Source organism: Struthio camelus, chromosome 2 (assembly GCF_040807025.1).
Source record: "Struthio camelus isolate bStrCam1 chromosome 2, bStrCam1.hap1, whole genome shotgun sequence".
In the NCBI taxonomy this organism is placed as follows: Eukaryota; Metazoa; Chordata; class Aves; order Struthioniformes; family Struthionidae; genus Struthio; species Struthio camelus.
Window position 1 is genome coordinate 166,971,744 of NC_090943.1, and position 27,751 is coordinate 166,999,494.

Genomic DNA, 27,751 nt, shown 5'->3' on the forward strand with positions numbered 1-27,751 from the left:
AAACCTGTATTTTCTGATCTGTAGATGTCTATATTATTTTATTCAGCTATCACAGCAAGCCACTGGTGACATCACTACAAAGTGTCCATTCTACTATAGTATTGGGTTTATTAAAACATCCAGAATTTTATATCCTTCTTGAATTGCTAACGTTTTTATAAATCCACCGGCTGACAAGCTATTTTCTCATCTTATTCAGTATGAGATTCTTATATGGCATTCATCACCTTAATATCTGAGCAACTCTCATCACTGCCTCCCCTAACATGACCAATGCCTGTCAAATAATTTTCCTGTTATTCTCTCATCTCAGGGAGAAACTTGAGCAGCGGAGTGTTTTTATTTTAATTCCATTCTCTCTGCACACACACAGACAGTTGCATGCTCTTGTCAGAGATGGCAGATCAGCTGTTAGGTGCTTCACACTTGGAGTTAGATCCTAGAGCAGAAGTTTTCCTTCATGCAAGTGAGTTTTCCATTTCTGATAGAAAGTTCTCCAGTGCTGAAAAAAGGAAGTTGCTGATCATGGTGTGCAATCCTGAGCTGAAGACTGCCTTGCCTATATCTTGGTCGTGGGCTGCAAAGCACTCTGAAAACAGAAAGTAAGCTTTCCTCTGCTTTCTACACCAGCTTCCTATATGATTCAGTGCCCAGTATGTAGCCTGTGTAGTTGAGGAGAAACACTGCAGTATTTTGTAGCAACTGTAATTCCCTAATGATGAATGGCATTCCTGCATTCAGAATAATTGACACTAGGAAACCAGAGTGACAGAGCGTCTCCTCTGCAAATGGGATGGTAGAAAGTGTTACACACATGTTATGTCTGCAGTTATTCTCTCCAGGCAGCCTAAGGATAGTCCTGAGTGGCTGATCAGATAGACCAGCTGTGGATTTATATATCTCTCACCAAAGGCTAGTGAGCCATACTCCACAAGAAGTTGTCCTCTAACTGCTAATTTAATTTGTGTCTTGCTTGGTTTCAGCCCTCTGTTGTCAGCTACTCATTGAGCCATTTGGCTATTAGTGATGCACTTATACGTAACAGATGGATTTGCATATTCCTTGCACAGTGTTGTCTCTGGATTTTACACCATCTAATTAATCATACAATCTGCAATCGTTATATAAAAATAGTGGAAAAGACCACAAGGGGAACTGATTTCCGTGTAGGCCGCAGAAGAAAGATCTCCAGCAAACAAAGAATAGCTTTCTACTGTATACTGGCTGCATCTTTTCAGAAAGGACACACTAACAATCTCTGCCATATCTAGCAGGTGCCACATTTTCCTAGGGTCTTGAGTATTATCGAGCTGGGCCACTTATTTTTTTGATCCAGATTGTACTCATTCTGTGATATTGGCTTGGTTAGCCAAAAGAATCAAACCTAGCAGATGATCTTGGAACTGCCCTTTAGCTTAATTCTCTGTAAGCAGAGGTGTGACACTGAACAGTTATCTAATATAGTCAGGCTAAGATTGTCAAATTATTGCTTGTTTGAATGAAGAAAGGAGGATTTGTTTCCAGAGGTCAGCACTAACCATTTCAGTCACCAATCAATGGAGCTTGTTTAGATGATTCCCTTTACCTGCAAAACAGGAGATCTCACCTGCCTCTTCAGCAGGCAGCTGAGAGAGTTGTCCTGGTCAGCAGTCAAGGCAGTGACTCACCATGTATCACTCTCTTTAAGCTGGACATCTTCCACACTTCTACACAGATCACTGATGTTTAGCTAGCTGAGCACCTGCATCTCAACTACTTTCACGAGTACAGGGTTTTGCTGCACTGGTTTGAGTCTTGTCAGTTCAGTGGAGCAGGCTCACAGCTATCTCTATATGTCCACGCAGACAGTCATTTCTTCCTATTCCTATTGGTGGATTTTTTTGACAAGAAAAATACTTTTTTTTTTCTTGTATTTATTTCATATTCCTCAAGCTAAGAAAAAGGTCAGTTCTATCAGTACATCTGTTCCAAGGGACACCAATCATTTTTCCAGAAATGCATCACATTGGCATGCCTGCTAGCAATATTTTATTTTATTTCGTTTTATTTTTTACTTCATTTATTTTAGTTAGAATCCATGCATCTTAAATGAACTATGTAAGCATATTCAAAAAACAAACAGATTTACAGCTCAAAAGTGTTTTGTATTTCATTAGAGGTGGGAAGCTTGAATAAATGCATCCTATCTGGAAAAAAAAAAAGTAACAAGATTTCTCTCCATCCTACACTTTTTAAATCAACTTTTTGACATATCCTGACACTGTACCACAAAAACTCCAGAAACAAGTTCTGAACCTCTGAACATGATGAATATTTCCCATGTATCTATCCTGACAAGCTGAGGAAGAGCCTTGGCTCCTGGCAGAACCCCACTGCACTGAGAAGAGGAGCTGCTATACCGTGTCTTTGAAGTTGATAACTTAAAGAGTAAGAACATTGAAATACTGTCCATCTGGTAGGCAAAAATGCTGTTTTGCCACGTAAAGCCATTGTCCACCATAGCTAAGCATCATCTTTTAGGCACCTCTGAATGGCAAGAATTCTTTGGTCTGATACCTGCAGGATATTGGAAAGTCTGAGTCCACCGATCTGCTCCCAAGGGTAATGTCTTCATTATGGAAGACATTTCATTTCCCTCTTCATTTTCCAACTAGTTTCTTATCAGACTCCACCCCTAAACAAACGCCATTACCACCACCAAGTGTTAGACACTTACAAATTGCTGCCTGAAATTTAGGGAGTCCAAAAGACTGGTAAGCAGTTGACTAAGCCCTATGATTGGTATCTAACGATTTACCTTGGTCTTTATTTTATACTACATCACTACCAGAATCCTAACATTATGAAGTCACTATTTCACCTTCTTTGTGCCCTCTATTCCCTCTCAGACTCAAAAATTTATTTACACCTTGTGAGTACAGCAACCTTTTTTTTTTTTTTTAAGTAATGAAATCTATCAAATAGATTTTGAAACGCTTTAAGAATAACGGTGCAGAAGCATTGCTTCTGACAGAACCAGACAAATCAATTAATTGATCTCTGGCAGTCAGGGATAATTTTATTTCCTACTCTATTAAGGAAAATCAGAATCAGTTAGCTAATTTCACTAGAGAAAATATCTGTCACCAGCTATTAAGCGGCACATGATGGAGAGAATTAGGATGGAAAAATTTTAAATGTTTTTTTCTTCTAGAAATTACATTATTTATTACTTGACCTTTAGAACTCTGGCATCAAACAGCAGTGCAGTTCCTTCGGTTTGTCAAAGCAAAGTTTCTTTCTTCCCCTACAGCTGTATCTATGGCATTTAACCTTTAATGTCTGTAAATACTGACAGTGCTATGTTTATGCTTCAGAAGAAGATAATTTTAACACTAATAACTGACCAAAGTAAACTACCTGCAACTCATAATTTACTAATGACTGTTCCTGGTACATGTGCCTGGAACATAAAATCATAATTAAAAAAAAAAAAAATCATAATTACTTTTGTATCAGAGTCTCTTTTCGATATTAAACATTCACGTGGGTTAAGAAACATTATTTCATCTCCTAAGACTCTCGTTCACATATAACAAGGCTTGGAATTTGGGTAGATTAAGGAGTTTCCAGTTCTTGGGGGAAGGGAGGGGTGGCAGGTGGCAGTGCGTGTACATACAATTCAGAATAGATACCAGCGCAATTACAAGTAGAACAGAATCCCTTAAACCATTTCTGAGGATCTAACATTTAAACCACTTCAACTCTGACTTACAGCCAGCAAACCATGTCCTTAATCAAGTTAAGGACCACCACCTTAAGGGCTCCAGAAGCGATGATTCTTCCAGGATTCTCCTGCTACCTCTCGTAGCTTTATTCAGTCCTTTAGATGCCTAGAGTGCTCTTTTCAGAAGTGCTCACTGCTGGCTCAATCATGCCCTCCCTAAAGGTACTGTCTGTAGAAGGAGAGTTTGCCAAGACTTTGGAAAATCCCATCCTCCTTTCTTCACAGGTATACAGTTCTTACCTGGGAATTCAACCCTATGGTCCAGCTTCATTTTTCAGATTATTAGCTGAAATTAGGCATACAACAGCTAGTGATGTTCCATAAGATATGGGATCTAAGACTCCAGTCCATTCTCATTAATGTCACTGGCAAGATTACAATGTATTTGCAGGGATACGGAATCGGGTTCATCATTATCTTGTTTTGTTTTGTTTTTGTTTTTTTCATTTTGTTTTGGAACAAAATATGAAGAATAGTAACAAATAATACTAATTATTATCGATGCTTCTTTGTAGTTGTTCCTGTTTTTGTTGTTAAAAAGCCAAAGCATATTGGGTTCCCACAGAAATAAAGACCCATTTCACCTCCACTGCTATTCTGATGGACAGTCTTTCACAAATCACCTTGCTGGCTTTCAGGGGGACAGAGTGATATTGACCTAATTTATGAAACACACATAGGGAAAAAAACAGTTTAAATAGAAAGTTCATGTTGTTATTACTTCTACCACCCTCTCATCTGGGGTGACCAGGTATCAATCCAAGATATCCCAGGTGTCTGCAATGACTATTAACAACGGCAGAAAGGAAAAATAAAGCTGAATCCAAGTTCCAAATGAAATTTGATAAGCTCATCTACTACTTTTCTTTATCCACAGCTGTTACAGTAATAGGGGCCACTAAGTAGATGAAGTCAGCCAAACGATGTTGATCAACTAGCGTGAGACACAGTAACGGATTTTGGTGAAAATGCAAGAGGTATAAGTATGGAAGGAAAGCAACTAACATTGTGTAAGATACAAATAGAAAGAAAAATTACTATAAACAAATTAATGCAGCATCACCTATAGTACTGTATTTCTGGAATATTAATCAGTAAAACACAGTAAGAACCCGTAGGGGAAAATGCAAAGGTAATTAGAAACTCATTAGTATGACAGCAGAATATATTATCTGTACTGGTGCTGGGTTTACTCCCACAACAGAAAGTTGATCCGACACAGTCAAAGTTTTTTAGAGAAATTGTTGTATGCAGAAGTAAGCCCCTATGCCAAAAATGGCCGGCTCATCACAGAGTAACATGAGAAATGGGAAGCTCCCTGGCTAACCTGTGAATGTCCTAAGTCCAAACAAATCACTGAACAGATGGATGTGGATTTTCAAGCACGAGGAAGTTCAAATACATTACAGTGGCCATTAGAAGAACAGGAAAAAACTCTACAAATAGGACTGTTTCCTATGGTCTTAAGCAGTGAAATACATAGCAGACTTCTTTTGTAACTCAGGTAAATCAAATATCTCAAACACAAAGCGTTTTTCTCAATTTAATAGATCAATTGAGTATAGTTCAAATGCTTTCAGACGTAAAGTTGGTAAATATTCACATGGGGGCATGAACAGAATAGCAGATGCCAGCCATTAAAATGAAGTAAAGCTATATTCCCTCCATTTCACTGAAAAACAGATAAGGGCAGCATACTCCTCCCTGGTTCTTTTATATGACTTGTGGGGTCACGTTTCCATCTCAAATAGGCAAAAATCATGTCATTTTGCTGAATCTAATGGGCTTATCTTGCTCTAAAGGGAATGTAAAAAACAAGTCAGCAAGAGTAATTCCCCACTTGAAAGCAAAAAAACAAAAACAAAAACAAACTTATTCCAATTCACAAATGCCATATTGCAACACAATCAAAATTATTGGGAAATATAATTCATGACTAAAAGTTTTAGCATAGGTCCATAAACACAATGTCTTTCTTATATGATCACAGCATCTTTTCCACATAGTTCAGCACAGCAAAAGCTAATAACAAAAAGCCTGTATGCACATGGAAACACACCAGTCCAATACCTGAAACAGTTTCACCGTTTAATTGCTGGAAACAGTGCTACAGATAGACAGATCAGCCATCCCCATGCACAGGTAAGGATTAACAGAAAATATCTAATGGGATACATACATCGATTCTCATAGATGAAAGGAAATAATATTCTTCTAGACTAGTATATTCTTTTGATGCTTCTGTCTTTTCTGTTCTTCTCAAAAAGTCCATCAATGTCATATCTTTTCCTCACTGAAAAATACCTGTGGGGTCCATCATCTAAGCAGATTAACCACTCACATTTTTCCTTTTAAAAACCACAGTGTTGCTAAAAGAGCTACCAGGAAAGGGTAGACAAAAGAAAAGGGGCAAAAGTTTGAGTTAAGCAGAAGTTGTATGTGTTCTTTTAACTTGCAGGGATATGAGAATACAAGGTGGTCGACAGAACCAGCGCTTTAAAGAAAACGCATTCACCTTCCCTTCTTCCAGGTCTCTGAATGGTGGGATTCTGTTAAACCTCATTAAAAGTATATATAGACATAGACATACGTATATGATCCTACAACGAGCAGTTTCACTAGAGTGCAATGCAGCTATCCTTTACCACAGAGGCTCAACATCAGTCCGAAAGAGTTTAAAGCAGCTATTGTCCCTATTTCTGAACACATGCTTAAAATAATTTGGAGCATTCTAACAGTGTATCACAAAAACAAGTCAGTCAGTCTGACTTTATAGCAAAAGTCACATCCACCGATCTTCCCTGACAGCAGTGAAAGACCAGTGACATCCTTCTTCCCCACAGATTACATGAAATATATCTGCCTCTGTCAGGAAACCACTTGTTTTGGAGTTTAACACTGTTCTGTAAATGACTCTTCTGCAGTCAGCTGAAAGCAAATGGAAACATCAACTCACCCTCTCTGGAAGAGATCCACATTATGGAATTTGTGTAGCTCCACAGAAAACTCGACCGTTCCCTGGACCTCAGACATGATTTTTTCAGGTCATCACCTAGACGACACATATAAACAGGCATTTTAAACAGTTCAAGTATTTTGCTTTACAAATCCATAAATGTGTTATCACATTTTGTTTGGCATCTTGAAGTTCATGCAAAGCTTACTGTAATCAGCTGGAATCTTTCCAATAACCTTACTGGGCTCCATCTTCAGGAGGACTCAAGAAAAGTCAGATCAAAGCAGTAATTAAGAGGTAAAATGTTTAATTAGGATTGAATGATAACATTATGGAAAGTACAAGATAAATCAAAAAGTAAATAACATCTTCTGTGTAAGCATCTCAAAGCAAATTTTAATTAACTCTCTTGCTATTCCTATACCGGAAATAATTTTTTTTCATTTCATTTTACTAAAAGACAGGTGTCCAGGAGCAGCACAGATCACTCCTGTAAAAGATTAGGCTAAGGAGACAAAGACCCTAGACACATGATGGTAGAAATCAGAATTTGCGTGCTTTTGGCTGCTCCTATGAATTCACTGAAGTCCTGGAAGAGAAGTTTCTGAGGGAATGTGAATAATTTAAAGAGTAATGAACAGAAGAGGTTCTGCTAAGGAAAATGCTGACAGTCACGGCACCTAATAGAGAGGCCACAACAGCTGAACCAGTATTTTCAAGCGTTACAGCCATTTACAGATAATATCTCACAGGATCGTTGAATCACAGGATAATTCAGGTTAGACAGGACCTCAGGAGGTCATACCTTACGGAAAGGAGCTTTGCCAAAGTAGATTTCAAAACCAGCACTATTTACTATACCAGTGTAGTCCGTTGGCATTTCCCTAATTGCAGCAGAGCCAGGCTGAAAGCTTTTAGAGCTTGTGGCCACATTTTGAATTTTCTGCTTAACCCTTTCTGCCTCCTTTCTCTGTAAGTCCGCTTTTGGCATGTGAACCGTCAGATTTATTTAATTGACATAGTTCAGAAGCATCACTTTGGGAGCTGTTTGACAGCATCCAAGTGAAATCTCTGAAGAAGACTCATGTCAGGGCTACTAATACTTCCCCTGCCTGGCACAGGAGTGGCTCTAATGTGACATGCAGCTCAGACTGCAAAGGGGAGAACTTCTCCACTCTTGCTAACTACTAATTTTCATTGCACTCAGAGATTTCTCCATGCCCCTGATGAAGCAGGAAAAGAAGAGGAGTTTAATGCATGAAGCCCTCAGATAAGCATTAGGCTGTAGCTTTCTGATAAGTCTTAGGGCTGACTCCTGATTAGTAATTTTCCAACTGACTGCCTTATTACAGTGATTATTTTAAACTATTTCTTTTTTTCTTTCTCCCTGGCTTTTCTCTCAGGCACTACTATTTTTTTCAAAAATAGCTCATTTTAGCGTTGAAATTTTGTTGTCGATTTTTCGTCCATCTCCCTGGAGAGCAAACATTACGGGTGTTGATTCTAGAATGACCTGAAAGGGACACAGGTTGTATGTAATATATGTGTATGATTGAGAGAAAGAAAAGAAAGAGAACTGCTAAGCTACCCATCTGATTTACCTTCAAGGTAAGGAACTCAACATTAGCTTAGTGCCAGGCCATAATTCAGGAGCAGTGAAGGCAAATTCAGATGTGACCATCTGACAACGTAAATGCAGTTCATACCCTACCCAGCTTACTTATTTATTTTGTTTTAAACAGGAATTAAACTAAGACTTCCTAGTTTTGTGTTTCTGCACAGCATGAAGGAGTTTTACTCTGCTCATAGGGCATGTATATCACATTTCCCTCCGGTTGCATGTACGATAGTCTCGTCTGAGCATGCAGCATCAAATCAAAGCAGACTGTGAGGGGGAAGCCAACAGAAAACCAAACAATCCCACTGAAGAGATACTGTGAAAAAGTATTCTGTCTTGAGGAGGCTACTAATTGGAAGAATTACCTCTAGATAAATCTGCATGTTGTTCCGAGGCGTATTTCCCTCCACCAAAAGCTCTGGTTCAAAGAGAACTCTACGCTTCTGAAGACACCAGATTAAAGAGGAGAGGGTGAATGGATGGGCAGCCAGTTCAGATCAGCACCGGACTGAAAAAATGGTGTGAGACCAGGGCTGGCTAAGGTAAATGAAAATTTAAGAATTAAATAGAGGGAATTATTCTTCACTGAAGGTCTTCAGATCTTCACTGAATTTACTTTTTATTCTACAGAAAAAAAAAAAAAAAAAAAAAAAAAACGTTTCTGTAACTCATTTTCCCTCACACATCACCGGAATGAAAGAGCGACGTAGCTGGCACAGGAGGTTGGACTGCCACCAACATCATGGGAAAACTAGAAGCTCAGAGCACATAAATCTACGTCAGAGGCTTAGAGGGACTGAGCGCCCTGAGATGATCCTGCCCCTTGGGACACGGCTGACAGTCACTAAATGGGGCCTCTGGCACACCCTGCCACCACAGCAAGGTTCAAAGACAAATTTCTCAGAGACACCAGCAGCGTTCTTCACTGAAAGAAGCTCGAAGCCTGGCAAAACAGCTGCAGGCACCCTGGATGGAGAAAACACAAATGATGTACCAAGTTGTCATTGCTGTACCAGATGCCTGAATCTGATCAAAGCCCTTGAGGTCAGACCCTTCGCGTGGCAGCATATTCCAGAAGAGGATTGTAGTAAACAGCTAGTAAAGCTGCACGCGAAGCGTTTTGGCCATATACCCCTGTAAAAGCAGTGCCTGTGGTCATTGTCATCATTTCCAACGCACTGGATTGCCTCATAAGATGCTGCCATCGTCACTGGTTGTGCTGTGTCTTATAGGACACCTGTGTTATGAATCGTAGGTCACCACTTCCAGAGTTCGTCCTTCTAACAGGTGTTGATCTCCTAGCAAGAGACAATCAATTTCAATTGTCATTTTAATTACAGTAAGAGGACACTAACTGAAAATTCCTTCATACAACTACAGACCTGTAAAAAGCTATATATTTAAAGGTTAGATACTGTCTCACTGGAATTTTTAAGGAAGGCTTGATTTTATTCACCTCGTCTCTGCTGTTGTCAATGAAGATACCTTATGGATTGCAGATTGTTCAGCATAAGACACAAGCCGAACTGCAATGACCTTATTCATCTTTATCCTCCACTGTTCTCTGCAATTTTAGTGCAGTGTTTGTGCTAATGAAATTGTAGCGATACAGTCAACTGGACTGAACTGAGGCCTCTGATAGTGGATGGTGAGTTGGTTCCCTACCAAACACACAACTGTTAAACACTTCGAAGCTAAAAAGGACTCTGACAATCCCATGCTGACATCACAATCAGCATCTGTTGAACCGAAGGGAGGAGAGGGAGGGGAGACGGGGACAGCCCAGAGTGGAAATAAGAACAGGACACTGCATACCCTGGCAGTTCATGAACTTTCTAGCGCTTGTACAATTACTTCTGAGTGAAAAATAAACCAGATATTTCCTTAGTGCTTTTGCCATTCTGGTCCATCTCCATCAAAGAAGCCAGAAAAAAAAAAAAAAGGGGGGAGGGGGGAACAGAATAAAAAACCCTCCAAGGATAAAAGAACAAAATAACATGTAACAAAGGGCAATGACTCATAAACTCAGAAACATTCATTTAGGAGAATAAAGCTGCCTCTCAGGAAACAGAACACATACCATCTCCAGAATATCACCTCCATCCTCACTGCTTTTCGAGTATCTTTTATTTTACCATGAATTTCTCCAGAGACTGGAATTTGTTGCTAGCATTCTTTCTTTTTTTTAGAATTCTTTGGTTAAGTTTGTAGAATAAAGCGACAGTAAGAAAACGTTATTCTCCTCTCCACGTATGCCTAGCTCTACTGTAAAATTCAAAGTAAGGATGGGAGGAACACAGTAAAAGAAGACCTAGAAACACACAATACAAATCAAAAACATTCTCTGAGACTAGAATAATACGAGAATAAGTTCACTCATCAGACCAAGTGCCTTTTTTCTGTTTCTCTGTTCACCTTCATGCAGCTGAGCTGGATCCTTGTTCTTAAGACAGTGATTGCAACTCAATAGGGTCTTCCGAGCATACCTGAGTTGCTTGAGTCAAGACAGTCACAAATGTCAGTCAGTCCTTTTACTACCACATTTTCTTTAACTACTCCAGTTTACAGAACCAGCCATTTTTTTTCTGTCAGAGCATCAGTGAAAGTGAGGAGGAGAGGTACACTGATTTAAAACACTAACATCTTGTTTTACCAAAAAAGAAAAAAAATCAAGCTGGCAATTCTCTTACAGATCTGAGATTTGTGGTAATGGCAAGATATCTGGTTTTATAGTTTTAAAAAGGTGCCTACATGCCTTACTAAAGATACAAGCAGATGCCAAGCCTTATTTAGCAAAAGTATTTAATAAGTAGTTAAAATATTTTATATTTTACCCTTTCTCAGTCCAAATCTTTCACATAGCAGGGACTAAAACCTGGATGTCCTCGATAAATACTGTAATCGTTGGGCTAGTCTAGTAAAGGTATCTTAAAAGTCTGATTTTTATTCAAAATGACTATCCTAAAAGAGTTTAGTTTGGTTCTCCAGTACTACTGATGCTAGAGAATGATTGGAATGTGAAGTTTTAACTCAAATTGTTCTAAAACTTCCATTTTCCCAGGATTTGAATGTCAAGCCGGAACAACCACTAAGACTATAGTTTTACTCCAGCAAAATGGTTTAGGCGTGAGGTTATGTTCCTTTAACTTTTTGAAATAGATCTTTCATCCTTCTGCAGTGTGGTCACCAAGCTAGATCATTTATCCTGAGCCACAGAAAGCCAATTAGCCACGTGACTTCTCAAAGGCTGTAGTTTCCCAAAGCCTTAATAGCAATGAAAAAGTACTGTCTAGTACCCAGACACCCACTTTCAGGCACAAGCGTTGAAACAGACTGGTCAACCAAAATATCTGCATTCAGTGAAATGAAGACATCATCTTACTCAATATATGGCTTCACTCAATAGTATGTACCTGAGTAAAAAAAAGAACATGCGCAATAAAATTTGCACACATGATGCCTGTACCCAACTTAAAACTCAACCAGAAAGCCTGTTAGCTTGTTCCCTAAAAACAATTTCTTATTTCTTAAAACCATAACTTTTGGATCACCTCTTGTTTGTGATTTTTTTTTATTTGTTTTAATAAGCATTGCTATTTAGGACTTCAGTTTCAAGTCACCTCCAGAAAACATGTTATTCTTAGCCATGAGAAACCTTCTAATGCTCTGTTTAGACATGGAAGTATCAGGGTTTACTTTCCAAGATCTCCAGCCTTTAAATCACCTCACGTTACCCAGCATAGCTTGCAACTATAGGAATAATTGTTTGCAGCTATTTTACTGAGGTTTTTTTTAGTTTGCAGTTTATTGTAATCCTTTGAACTTTTTCTTCAATATTTAAGAAAAGATGTAGACTTACGGTACAGGTAAATCAAATGCAAGGCACATACTCTTGTTCAACCATATCTACTAGATACGCTTGTTTCCACCGCATAACCATTTTAGCCTAGTTTAAAATGTTAAATACTAATTTATTTTTATGTTCGAAAGAGCTAACTCAGTTTGGATGCAAGCCCTGAAAAAAAAAGAATCTTCCAATATTAGAAAAAAAAAGTCTGCAGTTTGATAGTCTTGGGAAAATCAATATCCGCAATTTTGTCAGATGCATTAAGCATGTGTTCATAAACAGTGCAACACCATGAATCACCTTTCCCAAGGTTCTTTGATTTCTACCACCAAAACGATAAGAGTTAGAGACACAGAAGACATATAATAAATGAACTCTAACAAATAATTCATAACCCAAAGAGTGTTCAGAGTAGAGTAAATAAGAAAGAAGCTGCTTCATTTTGCGTCATTATTTTTGTGCTTATAAACTCCACTATGCTTCATATTTGCCAATATAGCTGGAATTCACAAAGTACCAGTGATGACCTGGTTCTGCGGTTCTCACTGAAGAGTGGGGGAGATATCCCTTCAACCCCAGCAACAAAATTAAAGGGTGTTATGAGTAAACAAATACTTTTGCATCAGAGCCAAGAACCTTCACTGTAGATCATCAGCTTCAAATATCTGTTGCACATAGTCATGGGTGAAAACAGACTGCTTCTGGAAGGTCCAAAGAATGTCACTCAGGAAAACAAGTCAATAGCTTGCTCCAGGTTCTCTTTTTTTTTTTTTTCCTCAGATGGCCAACCCACATTGAAGACTTGGCACAGGTCAGCAAATCCAAAAAGGCTGAAAACCAATAATCTAGCTTATACTCTTCATAAACTGGTCATTTCAAAGGTATTTGAAGGGAGGAATAAATCTACTAGGGAAAAACAAAAAGATGAGGTTATGCCAGAGTATTTGTAGGTCAGAACTGAACCAGGGTCAGAGTAAATGTCAGGTGCCAGTAGGCCGCTTTTATGAGATATAAAGCATTTTGAGCTATCACACAGGATTAAATGTGAACACAGCTGTGCAAATTTAGGTCAGATCACTTGACAAAAAGAATGAAGAGCAACCTCGATTTGTCCTCTGTCAGCACGTGCCTCTCAGGACACCAATTCTGAGTTCAGCTCAGCACAAATCACTATCTGCTTACACCAGTTAATAATAATCCGCTATTGGCTTTGTGCACAAAATGAAGCAGCGGGGAAAATTCAGACAGCAGAGGATAGAGAGGAAAACAGAAAGAAAAAGGAGATAACACCGAGTTTCACCTGAAACTAGTTTCCTGTTGCTTCATAATCCCCTCCTCTTCACACCTTCCCTACCTCTTCTTTCCCCACCTTGTATCTCCTCTTTATGACCTCCAAAAGAGAAATAGGTCTTAAAGCTTTATGCACAAATGAGAGCTAAAAATTCCGATTCCAAAGCACATTGTCATCTTCAGGCTTCAGCCGTTGTTGTATCTTGATCCCACTGTTCACCAAAATCTTTTCTCTGGTATCCCCTTCGTCAGGATAAGAACCACAAAATACATCACAAAACACCGTTATCAGAAGTCTATTGAGGGCACTCAGAATTATCCACCGTTCTCATACTTGACTGTGTTCACCTCCCTAATAAGAGGAGTTACTTTCTTCTCTGCCTAGGATCTTTTACTGATGTTATACAAGAAATTAAAGCTCTTTAGGACATGGATCTTTATTCTCTACTTGTAAAACAGATGAGAATATGTGTATATATGTGTGTATATATGTATGCATTTTAAATATATAAATATATATGCATGTATTTATAGATGTATGCATATTTTAAGGTTCTTGTCAAGTTCAGACGTGGCAGATCTCCAAACTGCATGGAGGTAAGTCTCTACTAAATTCTTGGGAGAATATGAGGATGTTTGACCTCATTCTAACCCTTAGCACCGTCCGAAGGATAGTTTGGTCTGTTTTCTGAATAGACCACGTCTGGACGCGACAGACTATTTGACCAAGATCCTCCTTGGAAAGATCTCAGCATTAGGTCCTGCAGGGCAGGATAGGAGACATACGATGCCGCATGAGAGGCCTCCTCTTGTGGAGCAATGTGTCTACCTAATGCACGGGTCAGGAACCTGTCTGCTCTCCATTGTAAACTTTCGTGGTCAACAGAGATATCTCCAAAGAACTAAAGTCCATAACAGAGGCTCTTGAACACCACCACAGTGCTACTAACTAGTCACAGCCTTGTGCAGAAAGGTTAATGAATTATATTTTCCTTGGCACTGCTCTGAGCACATTTCCACTTCTAGTCATGAAAAATTTCATAGCACTGTCTAACTCAGCTGTAAACTCAGCTGTCCTTGTCAGATTTTAAGTGTTTATATTGCATTTTGCCTGATCAAATTCACTCCAGAGTTTCACTTGGACAAGTTATTCTATTTTTCAAATGCTCTGAGGACATTCTAAGTAAGCGTGTAAGAGCCTTGAAGTTTACATTAATTATACCGATTACCCTTACTCTGTGAACATTTTAAAGCAAGGACGCCTGCCCGTGAGATTCATCTCACTAACTTGAATTGTCTTCATATATAGCAGGTGTTTAGAGTCCCATTACATTCAAAAGAGATCTAGCAAAAACAGTCAGTAATATTCATGTGACCATCAACAGCTCCTGTGCTGACTACAGAGGGAGCTGCAAGTAACCTGCTCGGCTGTAACCCTATGCTGCAAGCCCACATCTAGTCTAATGAATGCCATTCACCGCACAAGCACAAGGAAGAAATTTGAATGTGTCCATAGAATCACACAAGAAATGGTGAGGAAGGCAGAATGTTTTCCTGCATATAGTTAATCATACTGCTATTTGAAAAAGAATAAAGGAAAAAAACAAGAAAATCCTCAAAACTTAAGGAAATAAGGCCCAACAATAGGTTTCCCTGGATGATGGAGATGTTGACATGTAGCTGGAAGCAGCAGCTGCCGTATCCCTGCATTAAGAGGTTTGGCACTCTGAGTTTGGCACTCAGAAGATAGGAAATGCCAGAGATAAGGTTGTCCATGGAATGTCCACTCTCTCCTTACGTGTGTCTTGTAATGATCAGATAGTCTGTTCTGCAAAACCGCTTCTGCCTCTTCCAGTTGTGTGCTCAGGACACACAAATTCTGGGAATGAATTTGGACTATCTAGCAGAGCCTATTCCCTTTTTCAGATTTGAGAAGACGTGTTATGAAGGAGCTAAGGGATCCCAGAAAAAAAAAAAGAGGACACTCTGCTGGTTGAAGTAAATCTAGGCATAAGCCTTTTTCTTATCTCTAGATTGTCTGACTCCAGTTTTGACCAAATAAAAGATCTTAGCACAACCGTTCTTTAATAAACATCTCTGCCATTACTACTGAAATAAACATTGACTTCACCTGTCTTCAATTTTTCTGTTGGATCAGTGAAGTTGTTGATGCTGGTAAGCATATATCAAATTGTATGTTTACAGTGCTGGCCTGAAAAACAGTGCAGCAAGCAGTGTAGTGCTCACACACACCGAATGGGACGAACTCAGCACGCTCAAAGCCTGACAAGCAGTGGTGGGTTGGATGATTGTCACTGAAATACTCACAGGCTGGGGATGTAGGGGGAGAAAAGGAGGATGTTGGAGAGAGAACTTGTCAGACAGAGACTGTCAGAGCACCATTAGCAGAACTAGGGTCCTGGTACTGCTGGAAGGAAATATTTGCAATGCAGAAATTAATACTGCAAGATGTATTACTTTCAGGCTCACAAAAAAAAAAAAAAGTAATTTTTACAGAGACCCTTAACTTTAGAATATTTAACAAATTGCTTGCCAATTTGAAAACAAAGATATGTTCCAAGTGCCATTCACTGGTGCAGACAATAAAGACTCTGCACACCAGTTTCCATCACAATGGTTCTTTGGACAGGCAGCAACTGTTAAATTGGGATGCAGTAAAAAAGGAACAGGTGCTGGTTTAGAGCAGCACGATATAAATATAGGCAATAAAATATGCAGAGCCATAATCAAAATGTTGACTTGTTTTAAGTGCTTGGGGCCATGTTGATATAAATAACTGCACCAGGTTTTGCTGTAGAGCAAGAGCTAAATTAAGTGGTTTACAAACAGAGAAAAAGGCTTACTTATTTGTCATGGCATTGCTTGATCTGTGACAAAGAAAGGCAGGGCTAAATGAGCCACTGCTAGACATAGGATCAACAGAACAGGACCTGGAAGTATAGCTGCTGAATAAAACTAGGCTAGCAGAGTCTATCAGAAACAACCCACAAAAAACATTTCTTGCTCAGATAAATTCAGGCCAGCACCTTGGTAAACGTCACCAAAAGCATGGTTTTGCACAGCTAGAAAGTTTGCCTCATAGAAAGGCAATAATTTTTCCTGGAGACTTCAGTTCTTATTCCTGCCAGAAGAAATTCCTCTCAGTACAGTTCTTCCTCAAGTTTTGCCTGATAAGCCTTCTGTCGCTCAACAAGCACACTGCTCAACTATCTAACAGAGCAAATGGCCCTTCTCAGGTGAGTAAAGGCTTGGAGGACAGATGCTGAGCTCTCCCAGCTCCGTTGAAGATGAAGCATGGGCTCCCCTCTAAGAGCTGTGGACACTGGCGACCTTTCAAATGGTGTGAAGCACTGTATCACCAAAGTGTCTACATGCCAGCTCAGGTGTTGTCCTTGATATACCTACTTGACTAGGTGCGAAGCAACAGCGGCTCAAGAGGAAGGAGATGTGCTTACTGGATGAAGATACTAACTCTAGGCCCAGTTAGTTCCATGAATCACCTTCATTTATCCCCCTTTACTTCCAGCTAAGCAAATATGGGCAACACAGACGAGGAGCTTGGGAGAAAGTCAGCTGCTGAGCCACCGTTCACCATGCAGCCTCAGTGTCCCTTGAACATCTGCTTCTCTAGCACTATTAAGCATGAGCAGAGTCAATGCTCACAAAATGCTGTAAATGTATTTAAGCCAGCACTAAACTGCATATTTCTGGTGCAGATAACAGTCTGGTGGTAGCAGCACGGTATGCAGACCAGGAAAAGTTACTCTTTTTCTGCGTGATTTTGCAGCCTTTAATGAACTACATACTACCGCACCTTCCACCAGCACCAGTCCCCAAACTAGATGGCTTAAAGCATGCAGGGTACGAACACCGCTGAAGTTACAGAGACCACCATTTTGACATCTCCTTCAGTTTGTAAGGTCTAAGCAGATGGCAGCAGGAGATGCATCTTGCCAAAATCAGACAGAACTGTGTTGCTAACAACTCTGCACCCAGGCAAGAATCGCTTGCTGAGGCGTGGGCAGCTGAGAAACTTCCTCCTTTCCAGTGGGGCCTGTGAGGCCACTTGACTTTCTGAAGGGAGTTTGACCGCACTCATGGCTGGCTGCTCCTAGAGCTGTCTTCCTGCCACTGTAAGCAGTGACCAGCTTCTGAAATAATACTACTGTAAGTTGTGCCCTCCTTCACGGTCTTCAGCGGAGTTAATCATGAAGTAACTGAAAGAATTAGATTTTGGATCCAAATGATCTCTGGGACTTTTTTTGTGAGACTTTTTGTGAGACCTGATTATTTTTACTAGCACCACAAATGGAAAAGCTTCTTTATGTATAAATTGCTTCTTTCCGTCAGTAACTGACTGCCTTATAAAGTGCTAAAGGATTTTTCAAAATTTACTTGTTCTAGGAAAGGCTCTAAGCTATCTCTTAACTTCTCCCCTTCACAGATCAGATTATGCACAGGCCAATCCTGCCAGAAGACGCCAGAAGCAAACCTGGAAACTGCAGCAGAATGTTTTGCATTCATGGTCACCTCAGAAGCTGGGGCAGAAAGACATCATATCAAAGACTTTCTTTTCGTCACAACATCAACACCACTGCAAAATATAAATATTACAGGCAGGAGTTCCTGTAACAGCCACTGTCTGCACAGGGCTAACAGAGAATGAAGGCAAATACAGGAATATAAACAGCAAAACTATACTTGGTTCTACTTAGCTCGCTATCCCCTCTCTAACAAAGCAAAGCAGAAAACACTTAGGTGAAGAAAATAATTAGTAAAGAACATGTCTTATGATCATTCACCTGATAAACCCTGTCGGATACAGAAACCTGGAGACTTTGTGAGGATGCATCCGTATAGGCATTACATCCTCAAAACACTGTGGTGAAATTTTCCCTCTTAGATCCACCTTACTGCCCTCCTGCATTTTGTCAACAAACTATTGCTCCTGACAAGCAGAATGAACACGGGGTATTTTGCTTATCTGAGTTTTTTAAACCTTTTTTGTCAAAGCTCTGAGTCCCTGGATAAAGATACTGTACGGCATATTGTAGAAATACTTAGAAAACCGAGGGAACGTTTCATTGGCATTCTTGACCACTGCAATATGTCAGCACCCGAGCGCATTTGGGGTATTGGACTATTTACAGTTGATTTAATATAATAAATCAAAGCTGACTGTTTTTCTAGTTTGCCGTGTCGTACAGCTAGTAGTCTTAGAGATCAATTTAATTCTTTGTTGTTTAAGTAGAAACACATACACACACACACACACACAATCTCAATCAACAGCAGTCGTGAGACTGTGAACTCTCTGAATGCCATCTTTTTGTAGAAACTAAAAAGTCCAACACACTGAGACTTCAATGGACATAACATGGGAAAAGATTCTAGGAAATAGCCACCTGGGAACTGTTCTTGAGGCAAAGGACTGCAGATTTGGAAATTATGAAGGAACGTTATCATCTGTGTGGCTTTCTCCTCCTATAGTCCTACTTTGTCAATTCAGTAAGGATAGGAAGTTTACTACTCTTTTCTAGTGTCTTTAGAACATTAAATATTTACTCAATAAAAAAAGAAAAAAGAAAAAAACTGTATAAAGATACTATCTTGTGTTAAATCCTGTCCATTGGTCCAGTTAGATGTTTTCATATAGTTTCAGAAACAACAGGTGGAAAATTGAAAAGGTTCCTGCTTGCCCTCCTCATTATGTGGCATAATCTCAACAAAACAAAATGATGCACTCAACACCATGTATTCATCGTGATCAAAGTGCAGCCAGCCAGTCAGCTGCAAAAGCCACACTAAACAGACCATTTTCAGCCATGAGCTTAATAACTTAAAAAAAAAAAAAGAAGAGAGAAAGAGAGAAAACAAACAGAGAAAATGAGAAAAAGGGAGAAGAGAAAAGGACAAAATACCTTTTCTATTACATTGCTCCCATTTCGCTAATACACTGCAATTCCAGGAAGAGTCATACCTTGATTAAAACATATGCCACCACAAATATCTTGTGCAGCGCTGCAATTGCACAATCGCACACCAAGTTGCTGTACTGGAAAGCAAAACAAAACAGCCCCATATACCTGAGGGCAGGAGTTCAGTAAGGACAGAACACCTAGGCAGAACAAGGGAGGTTTTCTACAAGCAAAGGAAATTTCAATGTCCTAGTAGAAATTGGGACAACATTTGGGATTAAGCACTTCTTATTTAGAACAGTAATCTTTAGTAAACAAGGACAAAAACCAGCCAAGATCTTAGTTTTATGCCCAGCCTGAAAGATAGTACTATTCAGATTCCTGTGGCCCATTGTCACTTGTCAGGTCTTTTACTTCTTACTAATTTGGAAGAAAGTGGCATCTTGAAAATTACTGACACTACTTCCTGGAGTAACTGGATTCTCTTTCCATAGGGACTAGCCTTAAAATCACCAACCGGTGCTTGAGGGAGTGATCTGCCAAATTTTTGAGATCTTTTTATTTGCATATTCCACAGAGAACATTCGCGATCTCTTGAGGATGAAGAGTCAGCTTAGGAGAGGCACTAACAGGGTTACGAACAAGAGATGACATGACTAGGGCACAGCTCAAGCATTTACATTAAGACAGGCAGAGGACTTTCCTTCAGTCTCCAAAGAAGAAAGTGAGATGTGGATGTGGATGAAAGTCAAGAGGATGAAGTTAGTCTTTAAACTTTAAGCAAAAATAGGTAAATAAGCATCTTATAAAAGTCCCCGCTGTGTGAATATCCCTGTTCAAAGCAGGCATATTCAATATAAATATCTGCTCAGTTCCTACTGATTTTTTTGCTACCTGACTCTTGGTAACAACAAGATTGCACAGATGAATCATCCCTGGCACCCCCGCCCCCCAATTAAATATTCAATTCCTTTGTTTTTAATTTTTATATTAGAAATGCAATCAACGCCTAGAATACCAGGAAAACTTACAGTGCGCTCAATGCTATACGCAGCAGAAGAAAACATGATCCGAACCCAGCAAATTTCTTGTATTTCTTATGTCCTCATTTTACCTCTGTTGTACGATGTCTAGCTGAAGTTGCTCATCTTGCAGAGGTTTTGCCAGAAGCATAATTTGGTTTGCAGAACTTACAATAGACGTGATAATGGGCATGTAGGGCTGAAACTAGCTTCGTGTTCGCATCTCATTCTGAATTTTAGAGACTAGCTTGCTGTGCAAGGAAACATTTCAGATTTGGTTAGCAAGTTGCAATGAACAGGGTGTCTCCAAGGTCTTTTTTAACCCCTTTTTAGAAGCAACGGCATTTTCGCCTCTTACTTTGATCCCTGCAAATGTATATATCTATGTCAGCTACTTTGAGAAAAGGGTAATTTTGGGCATCTTGCAGGCTCAAAGCGAGCAGTCAGAATATCAAACTGCTACTGTTTTCACCCATGACATTAGACATGAAAGTATTAAAGCTCTATTCTTCATAGCAATTAGACACCTAGGGAGAAATTCAAGTGCCTAAACATAGAGACCTAGTGCCATTTTATCCTACCCCCTAGGATATAAAATGAGACATCTATGCACAACCAGAAGACGACCTATGATGCAGAAGGGTCCTGCTCCTTTTTGAAGCAGCAGCTGAAAATCAGACAAGACATGCTAAACCATCTCAAATGGCATCACATAGTCATCATTAGGTAACTGAATCTTTCTTCTAAAGTCTAGAGTCAAAGAAAGTTAGAAAGTGATTAAGCTCACCCTAAAATAGCTACCAGCTGAACTGATTCAGCGTCTAGTAACTGCATCTCTTTTTGGTTGTAATGGGAACTTAAACCCTTGGACCGCTACATACGATGTGTTCACTAACACCTAAATGTAGATTTCTCAATCTGGAAATGAATCCCATCCTTAAACTGAAATCTATCTCACCTATCTTAGGTATTTACATTGCCTATATCTACACACGGGCAGCTTGTCTAACAAAGGGGGAAAAAAAAGGCACTTTTAGAAAGAGATCCCGTTGACCCATTTTTATACATCCATTTTACACTGAAATGAGTCACACCCTTTCTCTCCATAGACTAGCAGGGAAATCTTGATGCTTAGCTCAGCTGTAGACTTCTTAAAGATGGATGAGAAATTCCACTTCTACAAAAGTGGATGGAAGTCAATAATTAGACATCTACATCTCATAAAATCACCAGACATCTACTTGCACCTAAAAGCATTTGAAATTCTGAATTTACGTTCCTAAATCTCACTGCTCACCAAAACACAACTCCAAACAGTCCTATTGAAGAAAATAGAATTTTCAGTGGTACACACATCAAACAAAAACCTACGGCTAGGCATCTAAATCCAACTTTGACCTACAGACTGTATGCCCCAAACAGAAAAATAAATCACAAGATCTAAACATGGATCTAAAGCTTTTGATGTAGAGGCTTCATGTATGAATATCAGATCAGTCCCTATCAGTAATTTTAAATGGAATTTCATTTTTTTCATCCTTTCCTGATACATTATCCTCATTTCTAATGACTCCCTGGAAAGGAAAGGCAAGATTAAAGAAAAGAAATCAAAACAAAATAAACAAGCACAAAAACCCACCCAAGTGCAGTAGCTAGTAAAACTAAGCCCTGTCCGCTCACAAGTAGAAATGCCATTGCCTTGCAGCTAACTCCCAATTTAGGGAATTATATTTTCTGGCTAAAAAAGTTTCCACTGCCGTACTGTCTGCTTCAAATCTATTTCCAGTATTGTTGGTACAAAATAGCTGCTTTCTTCAGCTCACGGAGAGAAATGAAATATATGCATGCTGGAGACTCTTTGGTGCTCCTCTGGGTTAAAGAAACGTGAATTATTGTTGGAATAAAGTAGCAAAGCAGCTAGCCGCTTCTTCCCAAGGAGTGATGGCCTGTCATTCTGAACAAGAAAATACACAGGCTTGTTTTCTCCAGCTCAAGTTATCATCACCACCATCAGTTTTCAGTGCTTCACAAGATCCCTCTTTTAAAAAAAGATTAAAAGGTTTATAAAATGTGGGATACAAAGGGGCAAAGCCTCAACAAGGTCTTAAGAATTTTACTCATGTTCTTAAACTTGTTGTATTGAGTAAAAATTCATCATGGATTTCTGATTTCACCCTCCTATCAACAGCCAGACATCCATGAAATGTAATCCTGACACAGCACTGAGAATCAGGAAAACAGAACACATGACTACGGCAGGCACATGACTTCACTGGGCCGTAAATAGCAAATTGTGAAGCGTTCTGTTCTTCTGCATTTGAATAAATATCACTGCGAAACAGATGAAGACAGGCAACCCGAACTATTTACAACTTCTGTCGTAAGGAAAACGCAGTCATGTTTCACATATAATGTTCTGGCTGCGGAGACAGAAGATGGAAAAGCTTTTCCCAAGTTCATGGCCCGTGCTTGAGAATAGCCGAGCAATACACAGTCCCCTAGGGAGTAAAATAAACTATGGGCCAGAACATACGTTGCACCCAGCCCAGAATCGCATCCTGATCCTGCCAAGGAGAACCAGCGCTGGCTGAGTCACCCGGTCCTGTTTGCAGGATCTAACTCTATTGCAGGATGAGCGTGTTTTGAGCTGCTCCAACACTTCTTGCTTTCTGTTTATATGCAGAAGCACACCATCTGTGTGTCTTCTGAGATACAATCTTGGCAGCAAAGACAACATCACACACAGAGTAATAGCCCAGTGACTCCTGGAACGTATTGATTGCAATAAGAGTAACAATGTTGGGTAAAATCCTAGTCGCTCTGACGTCAACAGAATGGGTTCCTTATCTATGGGAGTTAAACACCTATGCAGGAATATCAGAAAAAGGAGAAAATAAAAAGCGCTATTTCTCCCTTTCTACTCAAAGATTGCGTCTAAGGTCACTGTTAACATTTTATCAGCTGCAGTGCTGTGGGCATGAGGGCACGAAATAATTCTAATTTAGGGATCCAGATCCGCACATAAGTTTGTTGTGGATCGTCTGAAATATCAAGTGAACTTTGATGCCATGTCTGTTAAATTCAAAAGCAGCTTCAGTTTTGCAGAAGGAAAATCTTTACAGGCTAAATAATACATTTAACATTGCACATCCTTCTGGCTCAGAAAAACGTTTGGTTTCCTGTGTATCTCCGAGTAATGGAGCATAAGATCAGAGTCTGACGTTTACCCCTCTTTCTGGATTTCTCTGCTTTAGATAGAGCAATTTGCAATAATCGGTGTAGGAACTGCTTTTTTGGGTTTTTTTCAGGATAGCGAGAGACATTTCCACTTGCATGGTCAAAGTAACGATATACTCATTCATAGGATACAACTATATTGAGATCTACTCATTGCACAGAATCTTATTTCATGGGCATGTTAAGCCATAAAAATTGTCTATTTCTATGGAAGTAAAAAATAACTTAAATTCTGCGGGTCACTTATGAAACATACAGAATTTAGCCAACAATGAAACTTGCCCGGAAAAGGTCCTGTTCCCATCCAAAGCAATAATTTGGCTATTCTGAAAATTTTTGCATATGTCTCCATGTCACTGTATATCAGGATATACAAATGAGACTGAAAATTACAAAAAGTGCTCTCACGAATCTGTCAAGCTGAATGGGTTTGTGGGCTGATATTGTACAAAGAACATTAATTACCAAACAGCAGGAAATCTGAACAAGAAATCTGGAATATTTCTCATAGTCAGATGCTCAGCTAGTGTATATCTGCATAGCTTGACTGAGACCAAGAGGTTTTTTTGCCTACTTACATCAGGGCAGGATATTCCCCACTGTATCTTTAAAATATCTTATCCTCCTGTGCTCTTTTATAATAAGCCATTATGTCTGCAGCCGAGGCTTCTGTGAAAAACATGATTTCTGTGTCAGAGGGATAAAAATATCCCTGACATAATGTGGGATTTCATTTAGCAAAGCATCAGAAGATTCACAATTTGAGCTGGAATTTATTATTGATCCTTTCAGCTCAATGCAAATTTAAAATTGTTCTCTGGAACAAATAATATGCTTTTGTCAGCTGAATCCTCACAGCAGCATTAAGAAAAGATCAAAACAGTCCTAAAATTAGCCTCAGGATTTCATAATATCTCATGGATCCATCATTAGACATATAGATGAGATAAGGAGTAGGGATCTGTTTTAGATAAAAATTTGGAAAATGTGTACTTTCTTCCTTTTGGTTTGCATTCCTCTGATATGATTTTGTGTTCTGCAAGCACCAGGCTGAGATGGGAGATCCATTTTAATAAGCCCTGTAGACATACAGTAACAATATGCAATTAACCCCTGGAACTTCTTAAAACACTGATTTAAGTCTGAAATAACCCTTCCTGAAGAAAAATCAACTTGATTCAGCTTCTTTTCTATCCTGATTGTTGCACCTATAAAATCATCTGCACAAAAACTAAACTCCTATGTGTTTTTTTTTGTTTTTTAAGCATAATAAAATGCTAAGAATTCTCAAACCTTTAAGACCTAGAAGCACAAAATGACTTAGATGCTTAAAGAAGTACTTTGCTGAAATTAAGGTGAGAAACCATTCTCTGCTCCCTGCCCTTCCTTCTCCCCACCCAGTGCCTTACCCACATTTTTACTGATGAAGCTCTCTTGGCACCTGCTGCTGTGTAAGGCCCCACCGTCACTGTTTGGGCTGGGCTGAGCACCCTGGTTTCCGTTCCCCAGCTGAACAGGATAGGACAGCCCCCAAACATGCATCTTCTTGAAGAAGTCCCCTAACTTCTGAAGAAGTCCAGAAAAGATCTTCTGGGCCTGCTTAAAGGTCAAGATGTACCCCAAGCAGTTGCAAGGGCTGCAAATCCCAAACACTAGTTGTGAAGGCTGCAGAGGGAGATGTTTTTGGGGGGACCAAGGGAGAGCACCTTAAGGATCTGAGTGGGGATACATGGCTTAAACACAGTCAACACGCAGCTAGTGCCACATCATGCCTCGCCTGGTTAAACACTGTGACCCCTACATTTAAATTCCTGGCTTTGATACTGGCAATTTTAGTCTTAATGATCTAAGCTCTGTCTCTGCTGGAGCACAGGTTGTAGAAAGGCGGGTGTGCTGCAAGTTTTCAACATGCTGCTTTAGCAAAAGACCAAGCTCATCAATATTTCAGCTAATAAGCTGAACCGTGAAGTGAACCACAGATATATCCCATCTGTCCTCTCCTTGCATAGGGGCTGCAACTTCTCATAGAGGGGCAGGGGAGATATGAGTAAGACAGTGTCCCTCATCTTCACAAATCTAACCTTAGCCTTTCCTCTGTCAGGGACCTCAGCATCTGAAACCTAACCACCCTAGAAGCTTACGAAAATCCTCAGTGGTGTCCTTTGTTTTCAAACTTTCTAAAATTAGAGTCTTTTAAGAGAAAAAAATATATATATGTGGAGGGAGAAGGACTTTCACGGAGAGTATGATTTTTGGCAGCAGGCACATTTAGCAAGCTGCAGCTGTAACCTTCAGTCTTTGAACACCTCATTTTCGTTGTGGTCTTTCTCAGGGATAAGTCTTTTAGTAGTGTTACAGCTGTTAGGGTTGTAATCCTACAGAACCAGCACATCACAGGCTCCCTTTGAAACTGGAAGCTATTTCAGAGCTATAAAAGAAACGCATTGGATTTCAGTGGGAATTCAGCATACTCGAAAGTCAGCTTGCGAGGAGCCTGCTTTTTAGCAAGCAGGTTTTCAAAGAATCTGCTTTTACAAGGCTAGCCTGTGAACTGCTGTCTAAGCAGCCAGGTGCTAGAGCTGATTCCAGATATAGCAGGTCCTAAAAATTACAATGATTTTATATAAAAATAAGATGGGGAGAGTACAAACTCTGAAGAGGAGCAACATTTGTTTCCGTGCTTCAGAAAATTTTGGAGTCTGGCTAAAAGGGTTCTGGGATATGCCAGTAGGTAGCTCAAAGGCAACTGACCATGTGTGGCCTATTCTGAGCAAACTGAGGAATATTTATGCATGAGGATTCTAGTATAAAACACTAGAAATAGTAGGAAACCATATAAGTGGCAAAACTTAGCAGTTCTACAAAATCCATCATACAGAGACCTCAGAAATGTTTCATCTCTATACCCTCCTGGGAAGTAAACTTACTTTTTCATCCGTATTCTATAACTACGTTTAGACATCAATATGCTTGCTAAGAGCAGATCAGGAGAAAAGTGCTGAGCAGAAGCCCAGTGCCATAAGCACAACCACAAGCCGTCAGAATAAAGGTCCTGCAGTGTACGTTTAGAGGCCAAGAGACTCGGAGCAAGCGTAGAGCCCTCTTTCTCCTTGTGTGACCTTCTAGCCCTCTGCAGTCACACCCTGGCTCCTAGTCAAGTCCTTCCCAAGCTGAAGTCTACCAGCCTATTTGCCTCTTTCTTCACGGAAACTGTTCCATATTTGTGATGACTCATGCACTGTTCTCAATGTTTCTAAAACAGAGGGAAATAGAAATATAAACTGTGTTTAAGGAGTGTGCACACCGTAGTTGGCACACAATACAATGGCATAAGAAAGTTCTGGTTTCATTTTGTGTTATATTCCTAGTACTTCCTACTTCTAATTTGCCTTTTTTTTTTGTTCAGTATTGAGATGTGTTCAAGAAGTTTTCACCATACGTCTAATCTCTCTTTGTGCTTTCAACAGCTACTTTAGAGCCTTCATTTTTATCCACCTATTGAAGTTTTGAGGATTTTCTTCTTCCTTGGGATAGTTTTCCTCACTGACATAGAAATTCTGTTTCTTCAGAAAAGTTCATCTGGGCTTAGCTCGACTTTCACTGAAACCAAGGGCAAGTTCAATATTAAGCACAGCTTGTGTTTTGATGGTTAAAGCATCAAACCAAGTGTCAAGCAGAAGAGAAAATCTTCATCTCTTTTATCACAAAGAAGATGTCAGAGGAGCTGATCTACAGCTGTGAAGTTCAGATCAGGCAGAGCATTGCAGTGATAACAACAGCAATAACAAAGAATAATCATCTTTTGGAATCTAGAGTTAAGTACGTTTCTAAGAGCCCTTTAATGGATTATCCTAAAATCCTCAATATCAGCATGCAGGTCAGTTAATCCAGGGTTGGGGAAAATCCCCAAGCAAAATAAATAAATACATACATACAAATAAAAAATAAAAGGTAACCAACAAAATCAAAAAGTAGAGCAAGAGAGAACTACACAGGCACAGCTGTGAGTGCATATGCACACGCAAACATCCGTCTCCTCTCCGCTCACCAAGCAAAACAACTTTACCTCTCACCCT

The 27,751-nt window shown here is 39.6% G+C and overlaps 1 protein-coding gene across 2 annotated transcripts in view; it reads right to left on the reverse strand.

The window, feature by feature from the left end:
- FAM135B (family with sequence similarity 135 member B) overlaps positions 1–27,751 on the reverse strand; it is a 223,940-nt gene that overhangs the window by 157,076 nt on the left and 39,113 nt on the right. For both annotated transcript variants that reach the window (XM_068933385.1, XM_068933386.1), the window contains exon 2: positions 6,723–6,818. In XM_068933385.1, coding sequence (XP_068789486.1) covers positions 6,723–6,799 — 77 coding nt within the window. In that variant the 5' untranslated portion in view covers positions 6,800–6,818. The remainder of the gene's footprint in view (positions 1–6,722; positions 6,819–27,751) is intronic.